Genomic DNA, 26,136 nt, shown 5'->3' with positions numbered 1-26,136 from the left:
AAGGCAAATTGTGGCACTCCAGCTGTATAAAACCATTACTCCCACAGACTATTTCAATGGAAAGTGCCATGAGAGAAAGACTCGCCACCTGTAATTACAGACAGGCTTATTTCTGAGCAATAAATATAGGCCACAGAGCACTCTCTCCCACTGTATTCAACAGGGTGTGTCCTTTAGAGAACCCCGGTGCTTTATTGCATGCAACATGCCAAAAGGGTTGTCAGCCAAAGTATCAAGGCATCCAAGCAACATATGTTGCTGTAATATAACAGTTGCACTAATTGCTGATCAAAGGAGGAGCAGAGATTGTTCTGGCTATAGGAGGGGCCACGTGGTGGGCATGCAGGGAAACAAGCCCTTAGGACACCTCTAATGATGTCCTGTACAGCCTCAAAGCTATTGCTAAATGTGAATCTCAAGCTGTCAGTCTCCTCTGACACAAAGCCTTAAAGAGGTGACAGTAAGTTTTAAATTGCAATTCCCACTAAGTAGTAACAGAGGGATAATATCCCAAGCAAGTGTGTTGTGTCTCACAAGTTGTCACAGGTTTGGAAATGTTAAAGCTTTTTATTGACATAGAGATCCACCTCTCCCAGCAGGATAGACCTGGCTCATGCTGAAATAGTTTGGAGATAATGAGGTCCTAGATAGCACAGCCCCTAGATAACTGATTTGTGTGCTTACTAAACTTTTTGTCATACATCTCACTCCCTTTTAAAGATGGGACCTTAAGGGCTCTGGCACACGGGGAGATTAGTCGCCCGCGACAAAGCTCCCTGTTCGTGGGCGACTAATCTCCCCAGATTGCCATCCCACCGGCCAAAATGTAAATCGCCAGTGGGATGGCATACGCGGCGGCGCGATTTCACTGAAATCACGCAAGTTGCCTCGAGAGGATGGCAATCTGGGGAGATTAGTCACCTGAGACACGGGAGATTTGTCGCGGGCGACTAATCTCCCTGTGTGCCAGAGCCCTTAAAGAGTGCAGTGCCAGGCTGTGCTCCATTATTTGCAAAGGGAATGGCTATCCACGTATACACAAGACAGCAAGCAAGAAGAGAAAGATAATGTAATCAAGGAAATTACAGGTATCAGCAACAATGTTTAATGAACCTCTAATGAGAATTCTGCCTTTCCTGGAATTCTTTGATGAGGTTATAGAAATTATTTTTAGCTCAGGACACCTATACAGTGCAGTAGCCTCCCTAATGATCTCTGATGAAAGTGAAGGCAAACAACAATTCCTGTTTAAAAACAGAAAAGACTAGTCTAACCATAGCCTGAAAGGGGTCTGATTTGCTGAAAAAGATCAGTGCCTTTGCATAATTGGGCATGATCAGAAAAAATGGGGTGTGTGGGCTAAAATATGTTGGTTTTTAAAAAAAAATAAAGTATAAAATAGCAACTATTTTGCAAACATTGTTACGAAACACACGTAAACAATAGTTAGTGTCAGATGGCATGATTTTAAGCTTCTCTGGTGGTCGAGAAAAAAATGATTATTTAAACGGGATCCTTAAAGATGAATAAATAATTGTGTGTGACATAAAATATTGCTGGCGGGTATAGGGAAACATGTGTAATTGACTCTGACATCATCCACTAATGTAAGTACCCTTAGCATGCTACTGAAAATAAACCTATTATTCCAGATTCCAGGATACATACAGGGCTTGTGTTTATAGTTCAGTTCTCAATAAAGAAAGCAAATGAAAGCCATAGCGTTACATTGTTTACAAACTACAGCCCATTAAGCACTAAACTCCAATATTTGCTTTACTTCAACATAAGTAGCGTAGCTTAAGGAAAATGACAGAATTCACCCTCGCTCCATTATGTTGGAAAAAACCCCCAGTATACAGTGAGATGATACAGCATCAGCTGGTGTTTAAACTGGGCTTAGCTAATGGAGTTTTAATGTCAATAGGGTTTGCAGTTACTGGCTATTAGCAAGAATAGACCCTTTCTATAAAAATGTCCTTTCCTCGACTGTGTTATTTGTACATTCTTTCTCTTGATTTAGTAACTGTCATCCGATGCAAAAACAAACCCAAGGTTTCTATATGCTGCTGTTATCTTAAAAACTCACTGAGTATTTCAAACTTCAGCTGCATTTGTTAGTGATTTTCTACAGAGCAGGGTACACATTGGTAGTGAAAGAAAGTATTTCCTAGCCATTAGTAATACATTTCCGACTGGAAACTGAATAAAGGCCTGTTTGTGAAGAAGAGAAGAAGGGGGGGAAATGTTCTACTTAATGCGGATTCAATCAACAACATATTTATATACTTAATTCCATATTTTCCTAACCTGGCTAAATTCATCCTGGAGTTAATAACACCCGATGGAATCATATTTCTCCATGTTCCCTCCTGCGCACACATCATAAAATGCTATCAGCAGATGAAGGATCCTAATGTGCTGGATACAATGTCATAGTGTAGTATGAAATCCGAAACGGAATTCTTTCCAAATAATGCATCCTGCTCCAGTGAATTAACCTATTTATTGTATGCTTTTTGGGAGAGTGCTTCACAACATTTATTTTTATTTATAAAAAAAAAATCTGCCTATAAATGTATTACCTATAATGTATCCTTATAAGCAGTGCTTAATGATGCCATCAATTCTAGTTAGTGGTTGTGTCACATGACTCATTGAAACTTGTGTTTTGTTAGAAATTAAGTACTTTTGCTGAAAATGTAATAATAGATATAGCCTGGAGTTACTATATATATAGTGTGTGTTTAAGTAAGTTCCCTTAATAAAGGAAAAATGGTTAGGCACTCCTAGGGTCTTGTGTTAAAAAGTAATCCAAACTTTCATTAGTCCAAACTTTTGGTTATGTTTAATTCTTTTTCTGTGACTAATATCGACCTTTGGGTTGGGTGGCAGGACATGGCATCATTTTGATTGGGACTATAACACTAGGGGTGGGGAAATAGGCAGGGGAAAGGTTGATGGGGCCGTAAATGGGCACAGGAATGGGGATAGGGTTTTAGGCGGAGCAGATGTGGGCACATAGTTATAAAGGGTAATAGGCAGTAGAGAGGGTCAGGGAAGGTAGGCATTTATAGGCCATTACAAATTTATTTATTGTGCAAGACCCAAAAAATTCCAGCACCTTTTCCTTATCAATATATTTATACAGAGAAAAAGAGAGAGAGAAAACATTATATATGCAAGTATTAACTAATATTTTTTTAACTGGAAAAGAAAATAGCTAAACATTAACATGTACATAGTAAAAATGTCAGCTCTAATAGTGTTATGCTAATAAAACATTTAACTATTCAGAACAATGATTCAGGGGGAAAAAAACGCCATATGGAAATGTTTTTCATGGTTAAGCTGCCAAAAATTGTTAAGTGCTATTTCCTCAAAGTCAACCCCCTCTTATAAGAGAACACTGAAAAGGTTATTCAATGAGACAGAACACATATTACATTGAGAAGGAATCTCTGTACATGGAAAGAGCACCCACAAAGCACTTCATAGCTTGTTAGAGTTACACATTCATATCCAATCTTCATGATAATGTTGCTCCTTTTTATATTTAAGCAGTACACTATATGCCTTTCTTTAAGAACTTTTATACAGGATTCTTGTGTCTATCCAAATATGTAAAGTGGCAGTCCAAATCATTCTTCTGCCACTGCCTGTTACACATAAGTGTAACATAAGTAAAACGCATATGCTTGTGTGCACTAACAGGCAAAGGATCAGCCTGTCAGGAAAAACAGAGCAGATTTCAGCACAAAAATGCATACTTTAGTGTTTCTGCGTAACAATCCCCTCTAACATGCTGTTCCAGTACCAGACAGTGTTCACAGATACGAGGTGTGAAGGGCAGAGAATTGGCTTTTCTATACATGCCAGTGTGCTATTAGCCTATGGCAGGGGTCCCCAACCTTTCTTACTCGTGAGCCACAGTCAAATGTAAAAAGACTTGGAGAGCAACACAAGCATCATAAAAGTTCATGGAGGTGCCAAATAAGGGCTGTGATTGGCTATTAGGCAGCCTCTATGCACACTATCAGCTTACAGGGGGCTTTATTTGGTAGTAAATCTTATTTTATCCAACCAAAAATTGCCCCCAAGTCAGGAATTCAAAAATAACTCCCTGGTTTGGGGGCACTGAGAGCAACATCCAAGGGGTTGGGGAGCAACATGTTGCCCCTGAGCCACTGGTTGGGCATCACTGGCCTATGGGAACACTTGATTACTTGTTATGGCTTACATGTTATGTCTAAAACATTTAAATTTTAATTCAAAATCTAGTTAGACCAAAAGTTTAAAGGGATTGCTAAACATTAAAAGTGGAACAAAAGGATGATACCTTTTGCAATTTTATTTGCTGTTTTTGAGAAAAAGAGGCATCCAAAGCCTATGCTATTCTGCCACCAACACTGCTGTATTTCAATAGTAAAGTGCAAAGATAACTACTGCAAGCAATTTCTATTCTACATTTCATTTTTAACTAGCCTTCGGTTACCCTTTAAATATAATCTTGTTACACTGTACATGTAAAATAAGCTTAATTCTGCATCTCTTGTAGAAGTTATGTGAATAAACTACTCAATAGCTATGCAGACTGTCATTTGAGTTCCAGTAGTGCTAAGGGCCCACATATATATAGCTGATAACAGAGAAACATAATATACAATGATTGTCTATACATTAAAATTACATGGTTTTAGCGCTTAATGTAGATACACATAGAGACCTACAGTATATGATGAAAATGTCTCATATGAAATAGGAATTTTGCTATGATCAATATTTTATTTGCAGGTGCTCAGCAAACAGATATAACCTGTAAATATCATGTTTTCATTTTATTGTTACTAGGAGTCTATAAGTAGGAGTCAAATGTTAATTACAGCACTCAGCCAATGTTGGCAACACAGGGTGGCTTTATTATAGGTCATTTATGGGAAAGCAGTGTGAAAAGTGCAAAAAAAATTACCCAATACGCCATTTTTTTGCACTTTACACACAAACGTGAGTTTAAACAATATGACCTTTTATTACAGAAGAAAATCAAACTTTAGACTGAAGTTAACAACACACAATTCCACATGCAACAAATAGGGGACATTAAAGGAAACATTAAATCACTGGGGTTGCCAAATGTTTTGTAACAAAAGTACTGACCTGGGTTATCAAGTTAGTGACTATACTCACTGGGGGGTTTAACATTTTGTAGCCCCCAGTGATTTATCCTTTCCTTAGCCATTAAGGGAGTGTGATTAGGAAACCTATGGTTATTAGATTCATGTGTGTTAGGAATGATAAGAAAGTCCTGCATAGAAGTTTACAATGAGATCCACAGGGCCCTACCTACACCACTTCTTTATATCACCTTACCATGTGTACAGGACATGACCTCTACAAGCATGATCTGAGGAAAGGTCTGCTCATATCCTTTACACAAGCTGAATATAAGAACATTGTTTCATATAGAGCTGTGTTTCAGTACAGTAATGTGTTGCAGCAACAGCCAATCCCCTGCTGTGAAAATCTGCTACACATGACTACATCTAGTCCCAAATTGAAGTCAGTATTCCTTAAAAGTTAAAATCAACTAAAAACTTATGAGTCTTCTAAAATACCACAACCTCCAGAAAAAAATGGTATTTACATAAGATTATCTAAAGAACAAAAACAAATCTCTATTCTACATTTGATAAATATATATATATACCCTGGAAAATCAAGTTTATTACTGAACTTTGTGCTAAGTTCACCCTTTGTTATTTGATATATTTGCCCCCTTTTTTCTGGACATGTACAACAAAGATTTCTTTATACTTGAAGCGGTGATTTTTAAGTTGCAGTTCACATGATCAGAAACTCAATCCTCATTTGACCTGTAACGTTTTTAGATTGTAAAGGAACTTAGTTAAACAAAAAAAAAAACCATGGCTGTCTATCACAAAAATTGCTATCTCCCAAGCATACTGTTATCTTAACTCCACGTGGACAGCTGGTAATGTCTGGAATTTAACACTGATTTTCTGAAGGCAAATAAGACAAGGTTTTAAAAGGCTACTATATGCTAAAATATTCTTGCTAAATTGTGCTTAGTATGGTGGAAAATACTAGTCCTTCCACAATTGCATTGCATTGAAAAGCCTACACAAAAACATTACAGACCTGTAGCAACGTATAATGAAGGTGTATCTGTTATAAACACTAGTAGAAGCCAAGATCCATAGTATGGACAGTTCAGTATCATTCATAAAGTTTAAATTATAACACCTTATTATGCAGACTGTAAAATGCTTTGACAGCATAATTAAAAGCCATATTTTTGGAGATAGCCCCAAGCCACACAAAAATCCCATAAACCCAAACTTCCCTAGGCAATCAAATCAAATCAAATGTGGGTAGAATGTGGGTTTAATGATTTGGCCACGCACGTTTTGTACCAAGAGGATTATTTGCTTCTCATAGCCCAAACAACTGAATGCTTTTCATAAAGGACTGAAATAAACAGATAGGTTGGTACTCTTATGGCTATTGCATAAAACTATGACCCCCAACTGGCCATAAGTCTCTCTAAATGGCTGTGACTGTAGATAACATCATAGATATCATAGAGCTGAATCAGACTGAATAGAATGTGTAAGGAAAGTCTGTGTGTTTGGCCATTTTTGGAGTGGCAGAAAAGACATGGAATCACTGATGCTCTGCAAGTTACATTGTTTGTAAGGGTATACAGTTGTTAAAACACCAGTGTTTAATAATATTGTATAAAACAGTGTAGTTTTGTAGGAGGGGGGAAGGTTATGCTTTATTCATGTCAATATTAAGATCACTTTTAATGGCTGGATGGAGTTGTCTATTTCATGGTGCTCATGTAATTATTTCCATTTCATTTCTGGCAAACAACCGAAGCCCTGCAATGCTTTATGGCCTAATTTCTAAATACACTACCTGGGTGAGAGTCATGATCCCACAAGAAAGAAACAGTAGGCTGAGACTAAACAGACACATTAAACTTCAAAAATCTTAACCTCTAATATGCCTGAAAACATCTGACTACTATTAAACCTTCTGTAGAAAATGAAGTGGTACAATAATGAACGAGGATAAGTTATGTGATGACAGCATCCCTTTAAATGAGAATTCTGGTCACCATGTCTTAATATGATTCAAAGCGAAAAATCCACAGAGAAATGTAATTATATTTACATAATGCATTCTTCCTAATGGTACACTTGTGAACCATTACCAACAATGGAACAGTGTTAAAGGATGCCTCAGTTTCTATCTCATTCTTTTCTTTGATTGCCTCCCAGTGGATTCTAGTTAACCTAATTCCCTGAAATGTACATTTTTTTCTTCAGTATTCCAGTATAAACATGTGGATCCTGGTGTTTCACAAACAAGTATTACATGATTCAAATTCATCTCAGAAACTACTAAATTCAGCTAACTGCAATCACGTAATAGGGCTCCCTACAGTGCACATCATTGAGACCCACATGAGGGAAAAGTCTGTCAATTGCTATTCTAGAGTTATGCTTAAAAGGGAAACAGCGGGAGGGTTTAGCCCAATGCTTTTCTCCAATTAATGTTCACTAAAACACTTGGGTATGGGTTATTCCACCTAGGGAGTCTTATTTATCGAAATTTTTGGTCCTTTATTGGATTGGGAGCTACCATACTGTTTTTCATTAGAACAGCTATTGAATTCACATTAAGAGACTCCACTGAACAGTGTTAGCCTGTGGCAAACTGCCATTGAAACTGCTATAATGCTTAGTTAATTTTATAATAATTATGTACTTGAATATAGTGCCATTTCAATGTGGAAGTGCCCTTGTTTTGCTCAGCATGAAAAATTACTCAATACAGGTGTGGGATCCGTTATCCAACAACCCGTTATCCAGAAAAGTTCTGAATTACAGAAAGGCCATCTCCCACAGATGATTTCCCTTTTCTCTGTAAAAACAAAACATTATCTTGTACTTGATCCTACCTAATATATAATGAATCTTTTTGGAGGCAAAACAATCCTATTGGGTTTAATTTGTGTTTAAATGATTTCTCAGTAGACTTAAGGTATAAAGATCCAAACTACGGAAATATCCTTTATCTGGTGAGAAACCTATTATGCAGAAAACTGTAAAATACTACAATGCAATTTATCATACTGTCCTTTTTAAACACACAATTCTAAACCCCAGGTCCTAAGCAGTCTGGATAACAGATCCCATACATTTAACTTAACTAACATTGTTTATACCCCTTTAAAGGGTTGGTACACAGGCCTGCCCTGAGATACAAAATAGGCCTTTGCATTTCAACAACCCCCCACCCGTCTATGGCAGCCCCTCTGGCATTTGCCAGAATCCACAGATTGGCAGCCCAGGCCAGTTGATACGCTTCTCATCAGAATTATTTGTACATATGTGCCAATTAATATGAAACTGGACCTGTGAGGTTAAAAATAAGTATACATTTTTTAAATAAATATTTGTTTATATTGTGTGTATTTTTGTCTTGATAAGTGGATTTTTCTAATCATCTAAAAATAAATTAAAAAATCTACACAGGCTTGCCCTATTAATTTAGTAATGCTGTAATATCTCAACACCATGACAGTTTTGCTGTTCTTGCTATATGTTACTATTATAATATTCAAGAACACTGCATTCTTGATATTTGTACCCTAATAACACATCGAGGTTTCCTGGAAAACGTAATTATTTTCTAGGACTGATATCGCTGGGGATTCAAATAGGAGACTTTTTTTTTTTTCTTTTCTTCTACTTCTTCTTCTTTTTTTTTAATAAACTAAAACCTGAATACTTTCCACATTTTCAAGTCAGGTCAGATACCCAAATCTTTCATCTGCAAAGATAACTCTTAAAATAATGAATCACAGGCATTTTATTTTTTCCCCAGCTTCAGCTCTGCTTGATAGTTTTGTCAGCAGTTTTCAACACATGACAATATGGGGCCCCATCAATAACCCTCTGAGACTGATGAGCAAGATGGAACACACGGAGGGTATCGGTTTTAGGGTGCACATTTGGCTTTTAAATTATTTGTCAAAACTTGAAACCTGAGCAGCAGGCGTTGTTGACTCAAAGCTTTTTCACATTTCTTATTCCCAGCAGAAATGGATCCTTTCTGCACTGTGTGTTCGTGGGGGATGGTTAGAAATAAAAGATGGAAGCAATGTTATTACAAGGACTGCATTTATACCCCCCTATACTTAACTCAGTGAGTGCCACAGAGATAACAGCACAATGTGTATTAGTGCATTCCTTTTATAGTGTCAATGGCCTCAATAATCATTACAAAGCTACACGCTCCCTTTCTTGGGTATAAAGACGTAATGTAATCAAGGCGTTTTAAAGCTAATGAGACTTTTTATTATAGACACCTTGTAGTACCCTGTGAAATAAAGAAATAATAATAGCGTGCCTTGGCATAACTGGCGCCAACTCCTGAAATGAACTTTCTTGCTCAACAGATTTAATGAGCCAATACATTTTAACCGAATTAAAATTAAATGGCCAGGAGCGTAATCTACTATCCGTGTAAAACAATTAATAGGGGCATTTTACTGTTTCATATGTCACCTGTGCAAATGATTAATGTATCCCATTTCACCTAATAAATTACGCTTTAATATTATCTTACATTAACATTCAAATGTTTACCATACCTATGTTGTTCATTCAGTAGCATCTCATGAAATGTAAATAGTGTGCTTTTTTTTTTTTCCTATGACGCATCTGTGTGCTTCTTTATGCACAGTTATCACACTACATTGAGTTTATATATTACCTTATCTGGTTACGTGCCCGATGCATTATATTGTTTGTTCCTGAACATATCACTGTATATGCTATATTTATCTCCAGGCTCAGTTTAGTTTGACTGGTGTATTTTCTCAGGGAATTTGCATATAATCTAATTGGGAAATGAAGAGTTATTGTCACTGGGTAATAAAATGTTGCCTAGCAGGCTGACACAATGACAAGTTGTCGCATTCCTCTGAAAAAATTACTATATAAAAAGTATAATGTGACAATGTAACTATAATGCTGGAAGTTTTCTGTTTTGAGAGGGTTTTGTGGTAATAATGGAAAAGAATGGATGATTTAGAGCTCCAAATGCGGATGTGCTAATGTCAGTGGGTGGGGCTTAATAAATAAAGAATTAATACTGTACTTCATTCTGTTTTCATAAAACATAAAGAAAGACCCCATAATGGAAGTTATACATTGTGTTTGGCATGCTTTTACCTGCTAAGTATAATGGTGAAGACACACGGGGCAATTTGTTGCCGCGCCTTTTTTAAAAAAAGTTGTGGTGATTAATCGGAATGCTGCAAACGGCGTTCAGTTGGTTGCAGCTACTCATATGGCAGCTAAATCGCTGTTATCTAGTTTTTTTAAAAGTCACGGTGACTAATTGCCCCGTGTGCTTAGCCCTTAAGCAGTCTACTAAAAATATCTGACATTGGTTGTGAAGACAACTGACAACAAAAAAGTCTATGAGAAATTATGTAATGAATTTAACCTTTTTGCCCCCTGTGCCAGGCCAAAATCTTAATGTGCCCAAGGCAGTACACTAATGGCCATGCCCCCCACTCATCACCCCTCCCTCCCACTCCTCCCCACTAACCCCACACGGTAATGTTAACCAGTATCCTGTGGTATATATATAAGTGTGTGTGGGTTGGTTTAATTATGACAGTACAGGTATTAAAAGCCATATCCAGATATCTCTGAATTATGGGAAGGCCATCTCCCATTATAAGCAACAAAACAGTACCTTATCCTTACCTAAACTACATTAATCCATACTGGAGGCAAAACAATCCTATTGGGTTTATTTAATGTTTGAATTTTATTTAGCAGACTTAAGGTATGGTGATTCAAAGAACCTTTAGAAGACCCCAGGTCCCAAACATTCCTGATAATAGATTCAATACTTGTAGTATTGTTTTTAAGTACTTATTTGTTAAGTATACATTTGGTAAGAAAAATATATATATAAGATCTCAAATTCCTTTGCCACATGAAAATACTACTTGTAGTATAACACTGCACCATTACCAAGGTTAAGATTTGGAAGAGTCAAGATTAGACTTCGTCCCTAAAACTGTTGGCAGCTACAGTACTTTAGGGAAGTTTTTGCTCGGGTGGGTTCTTTTGGGTGCACATTTTTTTTTTTTACAAAAATCTGTTTTTGTCATGAGTGTGGTTTTGATTAAGACCACAGACCCTCTTCTATTTTAAAGACATTGTGACAGTTGCCCCTGTTCTTCTCTACATTTGATATAAGCAACATAAAAGGAACAAGTACAAGGTGGATTAGACACAGCAGTTAAAAGATTGGTTTCGGTTCATGTGATATCCTAAATTGAACAGTGAAAGAAATAACTTCAAGATGCTATTGTAAACAAGCACAGATTATAGTGGATTATAGAATAAACAGTTCCCTGTGCTTTAACTAGGCTGTATTCAATGGTATTCAATTATATACTCAAAACTGTAGTATATAATGTAAATGTCCAGAAGTTTAAGAATGGCTCCACATTTCATTAAAGGACTCCACCTGCTGTGCTTATTTCTATTTCTAAGATAAGAAGCCTGGAAAATGGACATAAAGCAAAGCAGTTAGAAAGCAAATCTTTGGGTAAAATACCACCAGTTTTAGCATACTTTCTAAGATTTGAATCATGGGCCACCACCAAGCAAGTACAAATGTTTTTTTTTTTGCATTGAAATACAGGATGGAAAAGAGTTTTATTTAAGTTGTCAAGGGAATTGTGAGAAAATGCTGGTAACATGGCAGACCAGTGGATGAATCCAGTTCATAGATATTCTAATATCCAAGCATAGGTCCTGGGAAGTTTTGTCCTATTTTTCTTTTTAAACTGATTAACTGCGCATAAGTATTTCAATTCACTAAAAGTCACTTCTTGATTACTTTTCTACTTCTGTAAACTACACTTACTTGGGGGTTGCCTAAACCATAAAAGCATTTCTCTAATGGTGATCATTAAGTATGTCATACGTGGTAGATTATAGCTCAGAGAAAATGATTTCCAAATGTTGCCAACTATGGTCTATTCAGTCTAAGCAAGCTTGCAATTGCTGCAATGCTAACGCATTCAAAATGGCTCCCTTATCTCTACACACAATTAATAAACTACAGAGGTAAGCAAGAAAGCAAACTATGGCATATGGCACATAAGTGGTTTAGACTGCCACAGTGCTCTTAGGGAGAACCACTGCAATCAAAATGGTCTTCCCCTCCTATGGTCACTACCCATTCAGACAAAGCCGTAAATCCCCCTTGACAGGTCCCACATCTGCTATTATAGTCCCTTATTTATATAGTGCTGACATATTCTGCTACGCTTTACAGAGACTGTTCATCATTCACATCTGCCCCTTACTATGTAAAGCTTACTATCACTGATGTAACAGTAGAAGAAGCAGACCCTGTGGTCAGGAGGGTGGGGGACAGGGTGCCCAGAACACGGGGTCTGCTTCCTCTGTAGTTGTAAAGAAATCCCCTCTACCCAGCTGCTTTTCTACCTATAGAGGACTTGAGTGGGGGGTTGGGAGTGGGTGGGTGGTGGCTGTGTAGGAGTCACTGATTGCGCAGTGCATATTTTTTTCGCAAATGCTTATTTGTGTATACTTTCCCTTAAGTGCTTAAATTTTGCACTGCTGTGCTGTCTTTACTTTTTTTGTGAATTGAAGTAAAAAGCGAATTGTGCACAACATTTTGCGAATGAGATTGCGATTTGCATAAATCGCGTACGCGTTTATTATGCATGAATATAGTGCTGTTTTTCTCTTTGCGAATATAGATTCGCAATTTGTGAAATCAGTTTAGCGAATATTTTTTCCACCGCTAAAGTTGTGGCGTAACTTGGACGCAGAGTGTGCACATACATATTCCCAATTTGCAAACATGCTATATTTAAAAAGCTTTATGAACATTTGCACTGCAAATAAAAATTTTGCAATTATGTTTGATCGTTAAATGTCCCAGTCTTGTCCAGCTTTATGTGGAAATAATTTTTCGCTGAGCGAAAGTTACGCCACTGCCTACAATCTAAGGCCTCTATTAGTTTCCCACACTCTAGGGACAATTTTATCACAAGCAAATTAACCTTTCTTATGAAGAATGGGAGAAATGCAGACTACCTGAAAGAAATAGTGTTCTCACTGGATTTGAACCTAGGACCCCAGCAATGAAGCACTGTAATTTCAATGCAGTCATGTGAATGACAGATTAAAACTGTGAAACCTGAATGTTTATTGCTACTGAAACTGGCCAAACACAGCAGAACTGAACCCACAGACATGCCCGAGGCCAAACAATTTACTGCAAAAACCTTCTATCTTATTGCTAAGGTCACTGATCCTCGCAAGCAGGAAATGAACTCAATGTAAAGCTAGATCATGAATATTGATGTACCTTTCTCATCAAAAAAGTGCTTTACATTATACACTTAACAACTTAATATCATATTTTAAACCCACATCATAGATTGTAGCCACAGATATTAATAACATTTTCATTGGATTGATGTGTTTCAGATCAAAGGCCCCTAGAGAAGCCAAAAGAAAGTTGTCAGAATTTAGGTGAACAAATCAACGAGTGCCGAAACAATAGGTAAAATGGCCAACATTAGTGATGTGTGGGTCAACAAATAGTTAACTTGCACCTGACCCACCACTCCCAACCGTACTTGACCCAACCCTTGGCTCCATGTTTATTTATAGACCTGCACCTGAGCTGCCCCATCTCTGATGTTAAAGAGGGGGCTCACCTATAAATAGATGCTGCCGAAGCCAGAAGTGGGCTCAGTCGGGTTGTGGGCGGGGAGGGTGGCAGAAGAGCATGGCCTAAACCCACCACTGACCTGCTTCTGATTTGCATATGGCAGCCAAAACCAACCTGGCTACTGGCCCACACACTACTACTCGGTATGGATCCCGCATCCTAGCGACCAGATGTATAGGTTATTGGGGATTGTGGAGCCAAAAATATTTTTTGCTGGGGGGCCAGGGTACATAAATGTAGGAATTTTGTGTGGAATCTTTGACATTGATGTACCAAAGGCAGACAGGGTAGACACTACATTCAGAGGTTTCTTGTGGATCTATACCACAACACATTTGGAAATGGAAATAATAGATTTAATATTATTAGAGCCAGTTAAAGTAAGTATTAGATGTCAAGTATATGTATGTTTAAGAATGGTAATCCTAAAAACAGCTCAAGAGTAGTGAGATCTGGGATAAAACCTTTCAAACATGCCATACTGCCACACTCCATTCTTCCATACTAGCTCCCAGCAATGGTACACATTCATTTACATACTTTTTAAAGCATTGCTTTAATGCAGCTTTATGAGTTTAAAGTGATCTTCAGCTCCGTGCTTTATTGACTGATACACATGAGACACTCCACAGTGTATCTACAAATAAAATGGTCCTTTTTTTAAACACTGAGATAATTAAGTCTTTCAGAAACAAGAAACGTGCAGGCACTTAATTAAAAGTGTATCCCCAAAAGGTTAGCGTATTCTCATGTTATATTTCACATTTTCTGCATCAAGCACTTCTTGAGCTGTTATTTGTGCTGGCATTGAAAAAAAAACAGAGTAGCACACACACACTCAAAACATCTACATATGTTTTCTATTTGTTCATGCCCTTGATTTTCCCTAATGTTATCATATTATGAGCTTGATGAATAATTAAGATATTTATACCCTTTAGTTTAGCATTTGCTACAATATTCAATCTAATAACAACATATAGCAGAATTTCTTTCATGGATAGACTCAGAGGGATTCCCATTCCACCTACTGTACTTTCAGTGATTCCATTTGCCATGGGACAGTCCTAATTTCCAAAAAGGAATTTCCTTATGTAAAAGGAAAACTTGGATAGAACTTAGGCTTTAGTTTGGAGGGGTCTTAATTCTTATAACAGGACCTTGTCATATGATGTACAGTACATGTATCAAAACACAATCTCCCTTTTATACCCCCCACCCCCAATGTCAATACTATACTTTTGGTGGTCTACATCCTTTGCTTTGTTTTGCAAACCAAGTAGCTGCAATTAGGACTGGATAGGCCAGAAAGGTGATGGCCATTTGAATCTGCAATGCATCATCCTTCTATGCCTTACAAGTGATACAAGTACCCTTGGCCCAGGCTTTTGTGGCCTTCCCACAAGGCCACAAACATGCAAACATGCATTTTATACTCTTATGGCCTCAGCAACAAGCAAAACTTCAAGCTAACAGTATATAGCAAACTTGTGGCTTTCTAAAAGGCAAGGCATGGGAGCACAGCTAGGACAGGAGCTTGGGTGCCTGTTAGTTCTGTCTCTGCACAGTAGCTATATTTCGTTAAAGTAAGATTGATCAGTTCCCATTAACTGCTGCTATAGTTCAAATTTCAGCCTGCCTGGGTGTGAATGAGGAAGAGAGAATCATTGCACCTACTAGACCTCAGCTAAAGCAAATTCATGTGATTTTACATGTTCTTGCTTGCATCAATGGCATTAAAATTGCCCAGATCATGGGTATCATGCTTCCTACACCATCTCCTGTAGAGTCAGCAAATTGATTTAGGAATGTCAGTCACTTTAATGATGAACAGATGAGCAGTGTCATTTTCTGTAATACACAGAAGTGTCTGTTAAGCATTTTCCATTAGTGGTAACTATTAAGTGCACGGGTAGCATTTTTTTGAGACGTTATTTCCCAAACCACTACCTACGACATCACATGCTGAGTTTCTGAGAAATGCTTATGAATATGGCATTCTGTCATTGTGTCTCAGTGCACTTTCAGAGGCAAACAGATTTTTTTTTGGAACACTAGTTTTCTGCTAAAATGTTTCCAATAATATCCATTTCTGTAGGTATTCATGAAAAATGCCCCTCTTATCAGTTTTAATATTTACTCTTTGCTTCAACTGTGCTAGTGTGGACAGGCCAAAATAAAAATCTGGAATGACCAATGACTCAATTAATGTCACCATAGTGCATAATGAAGATTGTCAGCTGTCAGCTCTTCTGCATGTGTAGCCAAATACAGATGCAGCACATTTTTGATTCTGGGTTTGATTCCAGCCAAGGCAATATTTGCAAGAAATTTGTATGTTCTTCCTGTGTGTGGGGGTTTCCTCTATAAAAATACACAGGCAGGTTTACTAGCTTTAGACAAATTAGACAGAACTGACTATAGTGTGAGAATGTGTTAGGGACCTTAGAATCAAAGCTCCACTGGGACAGATATATAACTTGTGTAAGAGCTGTGGAGTGTGTCAGTGCTATCTAAATAAGGAAACATAAAAAAACAATAATACAATAATAATAAATATAAAAACAATAATACAGCATCTTACTTTTTTTTTAACCTTTTTTAAGGTTCCAATTATTATGCTGCTTGGGCATAGCACAAGCTCAGTGTCTGTGTCTGTGCGGAAAAGATTCAGGCTGATGATTTTGCTGGAACCATGCAAATAAAGAGAGCACTGTCTTAGTTAATTAAGCTGGACACACACAAAGAGGAAGGGTTGGTCTATTCAATTTGTTGGTTTCTTTTTTTTCCAGATGAATTTGCTGACTATTTTTCCATGTACAAAGTTTTCAGTTGAGCAACTGCTTAGTGATTCCTGCTGTGGACAAAGTTGATTTAGACTAAAAATCCTGTTGACTGGTGCCACCCATTGGCACGTGTCAGAGGTCAAAACCCTGGCCTGCCTCTTTTTAAGTAAACGCTGATGCTTGGACTACAGAAACAATAATTATATTTGTAGAACTGCATATAGGCTTCTGATTGTAAATAAGTTCAGCCCTCACTCTAGCTACTCCTACTCTTGTTCTTATTAAGGATCGTAACTCTGCCCCATGCAATAAGACTTAACACAACACGGGAAGCATTGGCAATACATACTCCCTGGGCCATGTGTGCCAGCTGGAGAAAACACGCATTTCAGTCTATTCTTACATGCACTTCAGTCCATATATAACATTACCTCTGGTGTAGCACATCATATTTACACTAAAAATGGAATGATTTATTCTATTTCATATATTGCCACCAAAATGCTACCTATTTCTCATGTACCTTTCCAGTGGTCACCAAGAGATTTTCTCCCCTGGTTCCACCTCAGCCATTACAGCTGTCTCCTTGTAATTGCCTGCTCTGCACTCTCTTAACCCCATTAAGGGTTACCCATGCCTTCAAGCACTAAAGGGAATTGTCAGGCCATTCCACTGTTTGTTTTGCAAAGGCTACTGCTTAGGGAAATTCATATATAATAATAAAATATATATATCATCCAATTGTATTCTAATAGAGAGGGCTTTATTTCTTCCAGTGAAAAAATAATTTTGCTTTGGGGGGAAATATCTAGTAGAATTAGTATGAGAAACATAATCTTGTGTGAGTTTATTGCAGCCGAGTATATTTCAGAGACAAGTTCATTCACAGTGTGACACAATACTGAGGTGTTCATTAATGCAAATGAATAAAAATAGGTGTTGTTAAGGGAGGCTTGAGAGCCCATGCATAATTGAAAGACTGAAGGATGTATTTATTGTAGATGGAGCAAGGGAATAGCTTCTTTTCTACTTTAATCTGGGACATCATTTATGATCTACTTGTTGGGACTGCTAATGAAAAACACACACTACAGTTTTATATAGCAAGTTTGTACTTAGAAACAACAACAGACTTATAGAAATACATGGATTTTTTGCATTCATATAAAGAAATGCTGAGGTTGAACAGACTAATGTTGTAACATTTGCCGATTTATTCCCATTCCTTGGGAAGATGTAAAATGTGTGATAGCCAATGTGCTTATTATTATCAGCTCTCTGGGGGATGACATTGGCTGTTGCAATTCTGACTTCCTAATCAAGATACTCTTGTGAGACAGGAGTAAGTTATAATGTTACAGTAACATCTTTTATATGTTTATAGGAAGAGGTATATTTCAAAACAATATACTCATTTATAAACTGGATTTATGTTCCACTTAATTCCAACTATCTATGGGGTAAAAGACTATTGTATAAACAGTACTTCACTTAAATCTGTTAATACATAAATAAGAGTTACTATTTTTCCCTTGCCCTACCAAGTGATTAATTTTAGATGGCATTTTTGTGAAGTTAACAAAGAATACCTCGGACAAAGAATCAATATGGCAGCTTCCGCTCATATAAATGTGTTTGTTCTGTTCACTATATAATCCATGCCCTTATCCCTTAAAGTCTATTCAATGAAACATAAATAGAACACCTTAGAACTTGAGATATACGGTACCATTAATATAACTGACTATCACCAGAATGATTTCGGCTCAGTTCCCAACTCAAGATGGAAATGTGACCTTTTACGCAGCATTCCCATGATTTTATAAAGGGTGTAGAGTTCTGGATTAGGACCTAATTTGACTGAATGAACTATGTTTCCTGTAGAGTGAAAATGTTTCCAGCATCTCATCTAAATGACACTCTCTGCAAGTTTTAATGTGCATGTACCAGCAGATGGAAGGAGGGAATGAGCGCAGTAGATGCAATAGAAGCAAAAGCCTGAAAACATAAAATTATTTCATTCCTAGATGGCATCATGATCTCATATATCAAAGAGTAATCCTTATGTCATTCAGAAATCTAATTCCCAATCCATCTAAACTACCAGCAGTAGACACTGAAACAATACTCTGGTAGCAGAAATTACATGTCATCTCCATCCAGTTGTTAAAGGGAAATACTACTTATTTATGGTTAATGTGTTCTTTTATGTAATTTAAGTGGGAGGGATTAGCATATACTTACAGTCAGATTTCCATTTGACCAGTGCGCTGCCTTTTATTCTTTCCCCTGGCAGAGCTAAGTGTGACATCCTTCCTTTAAACTATAGCACCCCTAGTGCCCACAAATTGGTGGTGCTGCCTTCACTAATGTCAATGGAGACGGCTTCAATCCATTCAAGCAATATGGCAGCTGAAATATACTACTTCTATTTGAAAATGTAATATCCAAAACCCAAAATCGGAGCAGGTTGTTGTTTGCATTTGGTATTCATAACGCCTCTGTTTTTATGACATATATAATATGTATAATGCATGGCAGTATACATGAGGTTTGTAGAGCATATCAAAGAAAAGAGAAAGAGTGACATTAATGGCCTACCCATGCAAGGAAATACATTTCCACCAAAATGGTTCTGCCATTGCATTTTTTTATTGCTAAAACTGCTAAGATCCAGAATGATAGCAGGAAATGCGTAAGAAATATGTTTATGGACAAGTGGCATATTATGGTTACCTAAAGAGGAAAGGTTATTTTAAGAGTAGGCTGTTGCCTGCCATATTTTATCATCCAAACTTCTGCCTAAGAAGCCTAAGAAGCGTAACCTTGCTTTGCTTTACCTTTTAATCTACATCTAGATGATCTCGCAGCTCATCCTGACTCTGTCTATCAAATCACAAACGAAAAGAAAGCATGTCTGATTGTGGCTCTGAAAAGCTTGCCTGCCTCTGTGTCAATCAGCAAAAACATTTCTTATCTGTATCCAGAAATGATGAAACCACGCGGGTAATATCCAAAGCAATGTTCACTCACCCATTTCTAGCATATCACATTTTCAGCAGACTCCCTCACAAGCAGCGACTGCTCGCCTATCCCTTAGTCAAGCTTTGCTGTATTCTGCGCTCGCATGCTTGTCTGCCTGACAAGAATGTGTTCGCTTCTACATTCAAAGGAACAGGACAATCTTTTTCAAGTCTTCCGAGACGCAAATGAGGAGATCCAATAAATTGGTAAGGGCCTACAATCCCAAATCTATATGAAATCTGAGGTATGATTCAGTGGGCGCACTGTGATAATAATAACGTTATAAAGTTGGTAGCGCAAGTTGAGCATGAAAGTAGGACTGTACCAGATACATAGAAAAAATAAAAGTTTGGATAATATTAGAATGGTACTGCTTAGCACCAAGAACTAAGCTCTCTTGACCAAGGCCCTTTTTGCAACCCAGTTATTGGTTGTAGTCTGTATGTTCAATACATACACCCTTCTTCTTTTAGTAAAGTGCAGTTGGTAGATTATAAACATATGTAAATAATAATAATGGATACTATATTCTATATTGTCTGTGTGCCATCTTATCTATCTAAACTATATGACTGGGTGCTAGGAACAGTGGCGGGGGGCTCAGCATGAAGACTAGTTAGGATAAGATTTGGGGAGAATATTTGCTGTCCTAGGAGGGCTCAGCTTGAGAATTACAGTAAGATTTGGGGTGATAACACATGCTGTTTTAGGCATTCTTGGAACTATGTCTGAATGACTCATACACACCAATATTTTTCTATATCTATAATCTTGTTATGAGCTAAGGGGGCCCTGCCTGAAGGTTGGATCATGAAGGAGGGCTTGAACTGAAAAAGTCCCACAACCAGATACATGTATATTAGACATCGCCTCAGTTCCATGACCTTGATGACTTTTGATATCCTTATACTGCACAACAGGGGGTACACACACATACTTATTAAATTTAATTACAAATTAAATGTGATACAGGTAATAATTACATAAAATCCTGCGGGATTCTAGAGGTGGCGGATATGACATGGACACTGATATTGATTTCATTTTTTATTTTTAAAATGTGTTTTTTCATCCTTTTAGTGTTTTATTTTAGCTATGGTATCCATCAATACATGTTTAGCTGTTCCCTGATAAATGCTGAAAGGTGAAGCTGTTCAGTTCGACTGATTAAACAAAACAGCATTTTTTCCAGGAACCATAAAGAGCCTCCTCATAAGCATTACTGAGCTGCACGTCTTCATTATTTTGTGCCTGGCACTCCCACACTCAGTGGAGCAAGTTGCTGGTAGTCACAAGGCTGCTAGAGTACTAAATGCATAGGCAATATAGTTTCCTTAACAGTATAATGCAGACAAATAAAGCTAAGAAGGACTAAACTTTGGATAATTTATTTGCTCACTCACTAGTGGTGGTGGGATGTGTGAATGTGAAGTCCCATCCAGAGGCTGTATCTCTGTTATAAGATAACAGAATTCTTTTCCAAGAGGCGTTAGAAATGAAAAGATTAAAATGTAACAGACACCAGCTACTTGTATTACTGATGCACATAGTTGAATTATCTAAACTTTATCTAAATCTGCAGGCTGCAAATAGCTGAATGGGGTCTTTTTTTGTATCATTTTGGTGACCTCTGCCATGGCAAGGTCTGTAGATCAAGGCTTATGATAAAGTAGTCTGTATTCTACACATGCTTGAGAATAGCCAGGGACTGTCCCCTCTGGGTTAAAAGATCAGGCAGACTGCCTGGAAACAAAACATGCAGACGTGCTCTAGTAAACTTCCATAATAAGGTACATAGATAGAGATACCGCAGAGTTATGCTGCTCAATATATATTAGCAATGCAATAATAATTATCTGCAATGCCCAAGGGGATAGATTCTAATGCACAAGGAATGAAAAACACACTATTCTCCTGTTCTTTTACATGTTTATTCTCCCCCATAGTGAGCAAGGTAAGGCAGCTGCTATAGGAGACCAACTCTCTCAATTATGTCCTAGTGCAGCACATTTAAAACTTCATTGCACTTTAGATAGCACCTTCAAGAGAGATCAGTGAAAGGGAGAATGCAAATATAGTCACTCTATAGAGAGAAAGGGATGCTCACTTGCTATCATATTTTGTAAGGAAGAAAATAAAAATAAGTCTCTATAGAGCAGTAGGCGGCAAAGACCTGAACTAGCAATAGCTCAGAGAAATGCAAGTTGGCACCACTAAGTATGTCAATGGCATTCCCAATTGTCTGAGACTTGCAGAGTATTTGTGCCCTATCACTCACACACATGTTCTACCATGGAAAGCACCACTTTACTAATCTATGTAGTAGACCACCAAACTACCCCCTTTTTATTTGGAAGTGACATGGGTGTATTAAGGAGTTCCATAAAAAAATAAGGGGCTTGCACTGAAAGAAATGGTTGCTCATGAGTGGGCTATAAGGTCAGACAGCAGCTGAAATTTAAAGTGACAGGGCAACCTGAAGCATGAGTAGTTAACCATCACATTCCTGGGAGGAAAAAGCACTGTGCTGATCCCAGATCTCATGTACTTTCTATATCGAGTTTAATATGGTTTACTGGTGACTGAATAGCTCTGATTAGCAGCAATCCATCTGATCTATGCACAGACAATACGGAAACATGAGCTTGTTTGGTTCCCCTGCCTGATTTCTCTCATCGCTGCACTAATCCCTTTATCTCACTGCCTGATTGCCAATATCGATCTCCCTTTTCCCAACAGCCCTACATCATTATATCCATGAAGGGGAAACCTTCTCCCAAATCTCAGGGGTAGGATAGTAGGCATAACAGCAAGAGGGTACATAGTGTAGTTATTTATATGGTTCATTATCTCATTATGACCCCCCACCCCACCATAAATAAAGGATTATGGACGCAAAATGAAAAATCCCTTGTAACAACGTGTAATTGGGGAGAATGTATATATACCTGTGTGAGTGTGTTGTGTCTGGGCTACTATATTGCTACATAGCCGCACACTTTCCTTCTACAAATGTATACCCAGACCAGCCAGGCTCTTTTTAACTCTGCTCATCAGTTTATTTATTTTTCTTGCCTAGCTTCTAGTCCGCTCCATTCCGGAGGCAATTACCTGCGTCCGAGCTACCATTTAATTCACTCTAATAACTGAGACTGCTGTTTTTTTTCCTAAAGTCAGGGTGTCTGCCACCTCGGAGTCTAAAAGCGACAGAGTCGCACAGATGCCTACTGCGTGCATATTCCTGTTTATCCCCAGCAGATGCACAGTTAGTAGCAGGCTCCAGCTACAAACTCCAGCCAGGCGCTCTGGTGCAGTAAATCAGTAGGAATCGATCATTACGACTCCGGCACTGCTAACTTCTAGGGAAAATACGTTCTATCAGTGCTTCCAAAAGTACTTTAAGCAGCAAAGAGACGGCGGGAGGGAGCGATTCGTGGCAACTCTAAAAAGCTCTTAGGTCAAAGGTTTAAATGGATTTTGTTATGGGAAAGACACAAAAAAATGGACAAGGCAAACAGACACTCAATCCAGCTAATAAAAGCTATATGTATATTTGTAAAGCTATATTCATATATTGGCACACATTTCTATGCAAAACATTTATACGCACCTCTGTTAGAACTGAGGGCGTGTATGTGTATGAATATAAGTGCCCAGATGTCAAACGAACGGAGAACATTATAACAGAAGGACCATAAAAAGCTCCTAACAGCGCAACCAACTTATATCCCAGGTCACAGCGGTCAGACTTGCAGGCTGGAAGCAAGCAGTGCCCTGTTAGAGGGGGGGGGGGGGGGGGGGGGGGTACCACCGGCGCTGGGCAAAGCCAAGCGTCCTGCTTTATATTCCACTCTACAGTTATACCAGCTGAATTCCCTGCTCTGTACTCTAAGCACTGCATCGGCGACCCCTTCATTTCTCCTACATTCCTGCCAACTGAACGCCCTCAGGAGAGGATACGGAACATCAACTTGGTAGATCATTTCGCAAAGAAAATCCTGGGTCTCTGTATGCGATGCACGTTGTCCATGCCATGTATCAGTATGCTTATTATGATAGTATGCTATAGAGTGCATAGATCATAGGCCACTTGATGAAACAGACAGCCCCGGTCCCAAAGGTTGTGTCTGGGTGGGCACTTACCTTGAGCTGCCAAGGTGCTGCCGGCGCTCAGTATGGCCAGGGCAGGTAGGAAGAACAACTGCAGGATGCACCCCAGTCCCACTCCGCAGCTGGCAGTTTCCATGCCCTTCCCCATGATACTGGAAGGCACAAATTCTGGCTCAGTACAAAAACAACTCCACTTTCCTCAGCAGTGCAAGAGGCTGCCAATAGTTACACAAACACTCTGAAGTGCATTTATTCCCTGTAAGAAGTCAGGGAGAATTCATGCCAACCTAAGCCTAGCAACCAACCACCAATGACTTTGTCTCCTACTTCAGTAATCCTTTCAGGGCAGAAAAATCCCGAGCAATGTGGCAAACTGGATCCGCCGAGCAAAGGGGGCACAGCCAGGCTACAGGGTCACTGAGGAGATTCGCTAAAAGCCTGGGACCAAGTCTCTGCGATCTCGCAGCTCCCGAACAGCCAGCAGCATCCGAAGGGACCATTCAGTGAAGTGCTGGTAGAATCCCACAGAGTAAATCATGAGTGTGGCTGAGCGGTGTAGCGTACAACCCCAGGCAAGTGAATGGCAGTGACAGCGAATGGCTTGTCTGCGCTCTTCTGTGATGCAAGGAGACTGAGGGAAACTCTGCCTGTGCCGCTCTCTGCTCTCTTCTCCTGCACACACAGCCCTGCCTCCCTGCCTCCCTGGCTGCACAGAGAGCTCAACTAAGCACAGCCCTGGATCTCAGGATTAGGAAGGGGCTGCTTAGTCTCAGCGCAGCAACAGCAGCAGCCACAAAAGCAGCAGCTACATGAGGCTTTTCTTTTTCAGGGTTTAGGAAGCCCCCCCATTGTTGGATTTGTCCAGCCTAGATAGCAAAGTGTTAATCACAGCAATTGTCTTGAAACTGATGATTTATTATTGGAGAAAGGATGGATTATTCTTTCTTTTTATGTGTCTGTGTGGTTCTGGTATCTGGTATCTCTATATTTTAATACTGGTATTGATACCATACAACACTGAACAACAGCATGTTGGAGTTTTGGGTATAAACATAAAAAAATATGTAATTAACACCATATTATCACACGCCAATTCCTTTCCTAAAAGTCACATATTTTGAGTGCCTGTGTTCTGATCTTGTCTTTTTGGAGCCAACACTTGTATTTTTCATACGTTTGAGGGGCATTTGAAATGCAGGTTTGAGCACACCTAAACACATCAGCTAATTATTCCATCATATTCAGTCTGGTCCTACTCATGAACATTCAGAGTTGCTTTTAATTAGATGTGCGTTTCATTGCATTTCATGCTGCATTTTCTTGTACTTGACGTACATTCAAAATATAATATAATTAAGGGCTCAGATTTATGAGTGTCTGTTCTTATGTTCTCCTGCAGTGGATCCTTCTAGCATTCCACCGCAGGGTAATGCAGGAACAGATGCCGCCCATTCTTCCCTATGCTGCTGTACTCACACAGGCGCATTTAAGGACTAAACACAGTTGGAATGCAACATGCTGCATTCCACCTGCATTCGGTGCTTACATGGGCCTGTGTGAGTACAGCATGATAGAGAAGAAAGGGCTGCATTTCGGGCTGTGTTCCCCTTTGGTGGAATGCAGGAGAATGCCACTGCAGGGGAATACAGGGCAAAATACCCGTCTATATGAGCCCGAAGGCTCACGTTTGCAGAAAAAAAAAACACACATTGATGCATCTAAAAAAATGCATATAAACCCAATATATGCCTTTTTACCCACTCAGCATGCATTTGTAAACACATAAAAATAACATCCTTGTGGCCCTAACACATTTTTTCAAAACACATCAGTTAATAGAGCTTCTTCAGCAGAATCCTGCATTGGGGCTAACCATGTTTTTTATTTCCCAGGGTGCCACAGCCATGTGCCCTGTGCTCTGATAAACTTCAGTCACTCTTTACTGCTGAGCTGCAAGTTGGAGTGATATCACCTCCCTTCCAGCAGCCGATCAGCAGAACAATAGGAAGGCAGCAAGATAGCAGCTCCCTGACACTTTTGGTAGATGTCACAACAGCAAAATTGAAAGGGTAACGCCAAGCAAGGGTGCTTGGCGTTACCCTTTCAATTTTGGAGTTCACCTTGGCTACGGGTTCGGGGCTTCGAGCACCTGGACCACTACTGGACTACGGTGAGCTTTGTTAACGCACTTTGATGTACTTATAACCTTTTGGACTGAGTGATAGACCCGGGGTATTTACACCCGGGTCTCAGCTTTATATTTGGTATGATTTATTTCTGCCATTGTAGCATTTAACATACACTTAAAGGAAAAAGAAAGTCAAAGTCACTTGGGGGTGCCAAAATGTTAGGCACCCCCAAGTGACTTTGACCACCT

At 38.8% G+C, this 26,136-nt stretch overlaps 1 protein-coding gene across 2 annotated transcripts in view; it reads right to left on the bottom strand.

Moving 5' to 3' along the window:
* The window catches only part of unc5c (unc-5 netrin receptor C), a 221,631-nt gene extending 197,166 nt beyond the window's left edge, over positions 1-24,465 (bottom strand). For both annotated transcript variants that reach the window (XM_004911103.4, XM_002936737.5), the window contains exon 1: positions 23,793-24,465. In XM_004911103.4, coding sequence (XP_004911160.2) covers positions 23,793-23,907 — 115 coding nt within the window. In that variant the 5' untranslated portion in view covers positions 23,908-24,465. The remainder of the gene's footprint in view (positions 1-23,792) is intronic.
* Positions 24,466-26,136: the final 1,671 nt, after the last annotated feature.

The sequence above is a fragment of the Xenopus tropicalis genome, chromosome 1, assembly GCF_000004195.4.
Source record: "Xenopus tropicalis strain Nigerian chromosome 1, UCB_Xtro_10.0, whole genome shotgun sequence".
Classification (NCBI taxonomy): Eukaryota; Metazoa; Chordata; class Amphibia; order Anura; family Pipidae; genus Xenopus; species Xenopus tropicalis.
The sequence above is the reverse complement of the archived record's forward strand: the minus strand, read 5'-3'. Positions and strand labels throughout refer to the sequence as shown.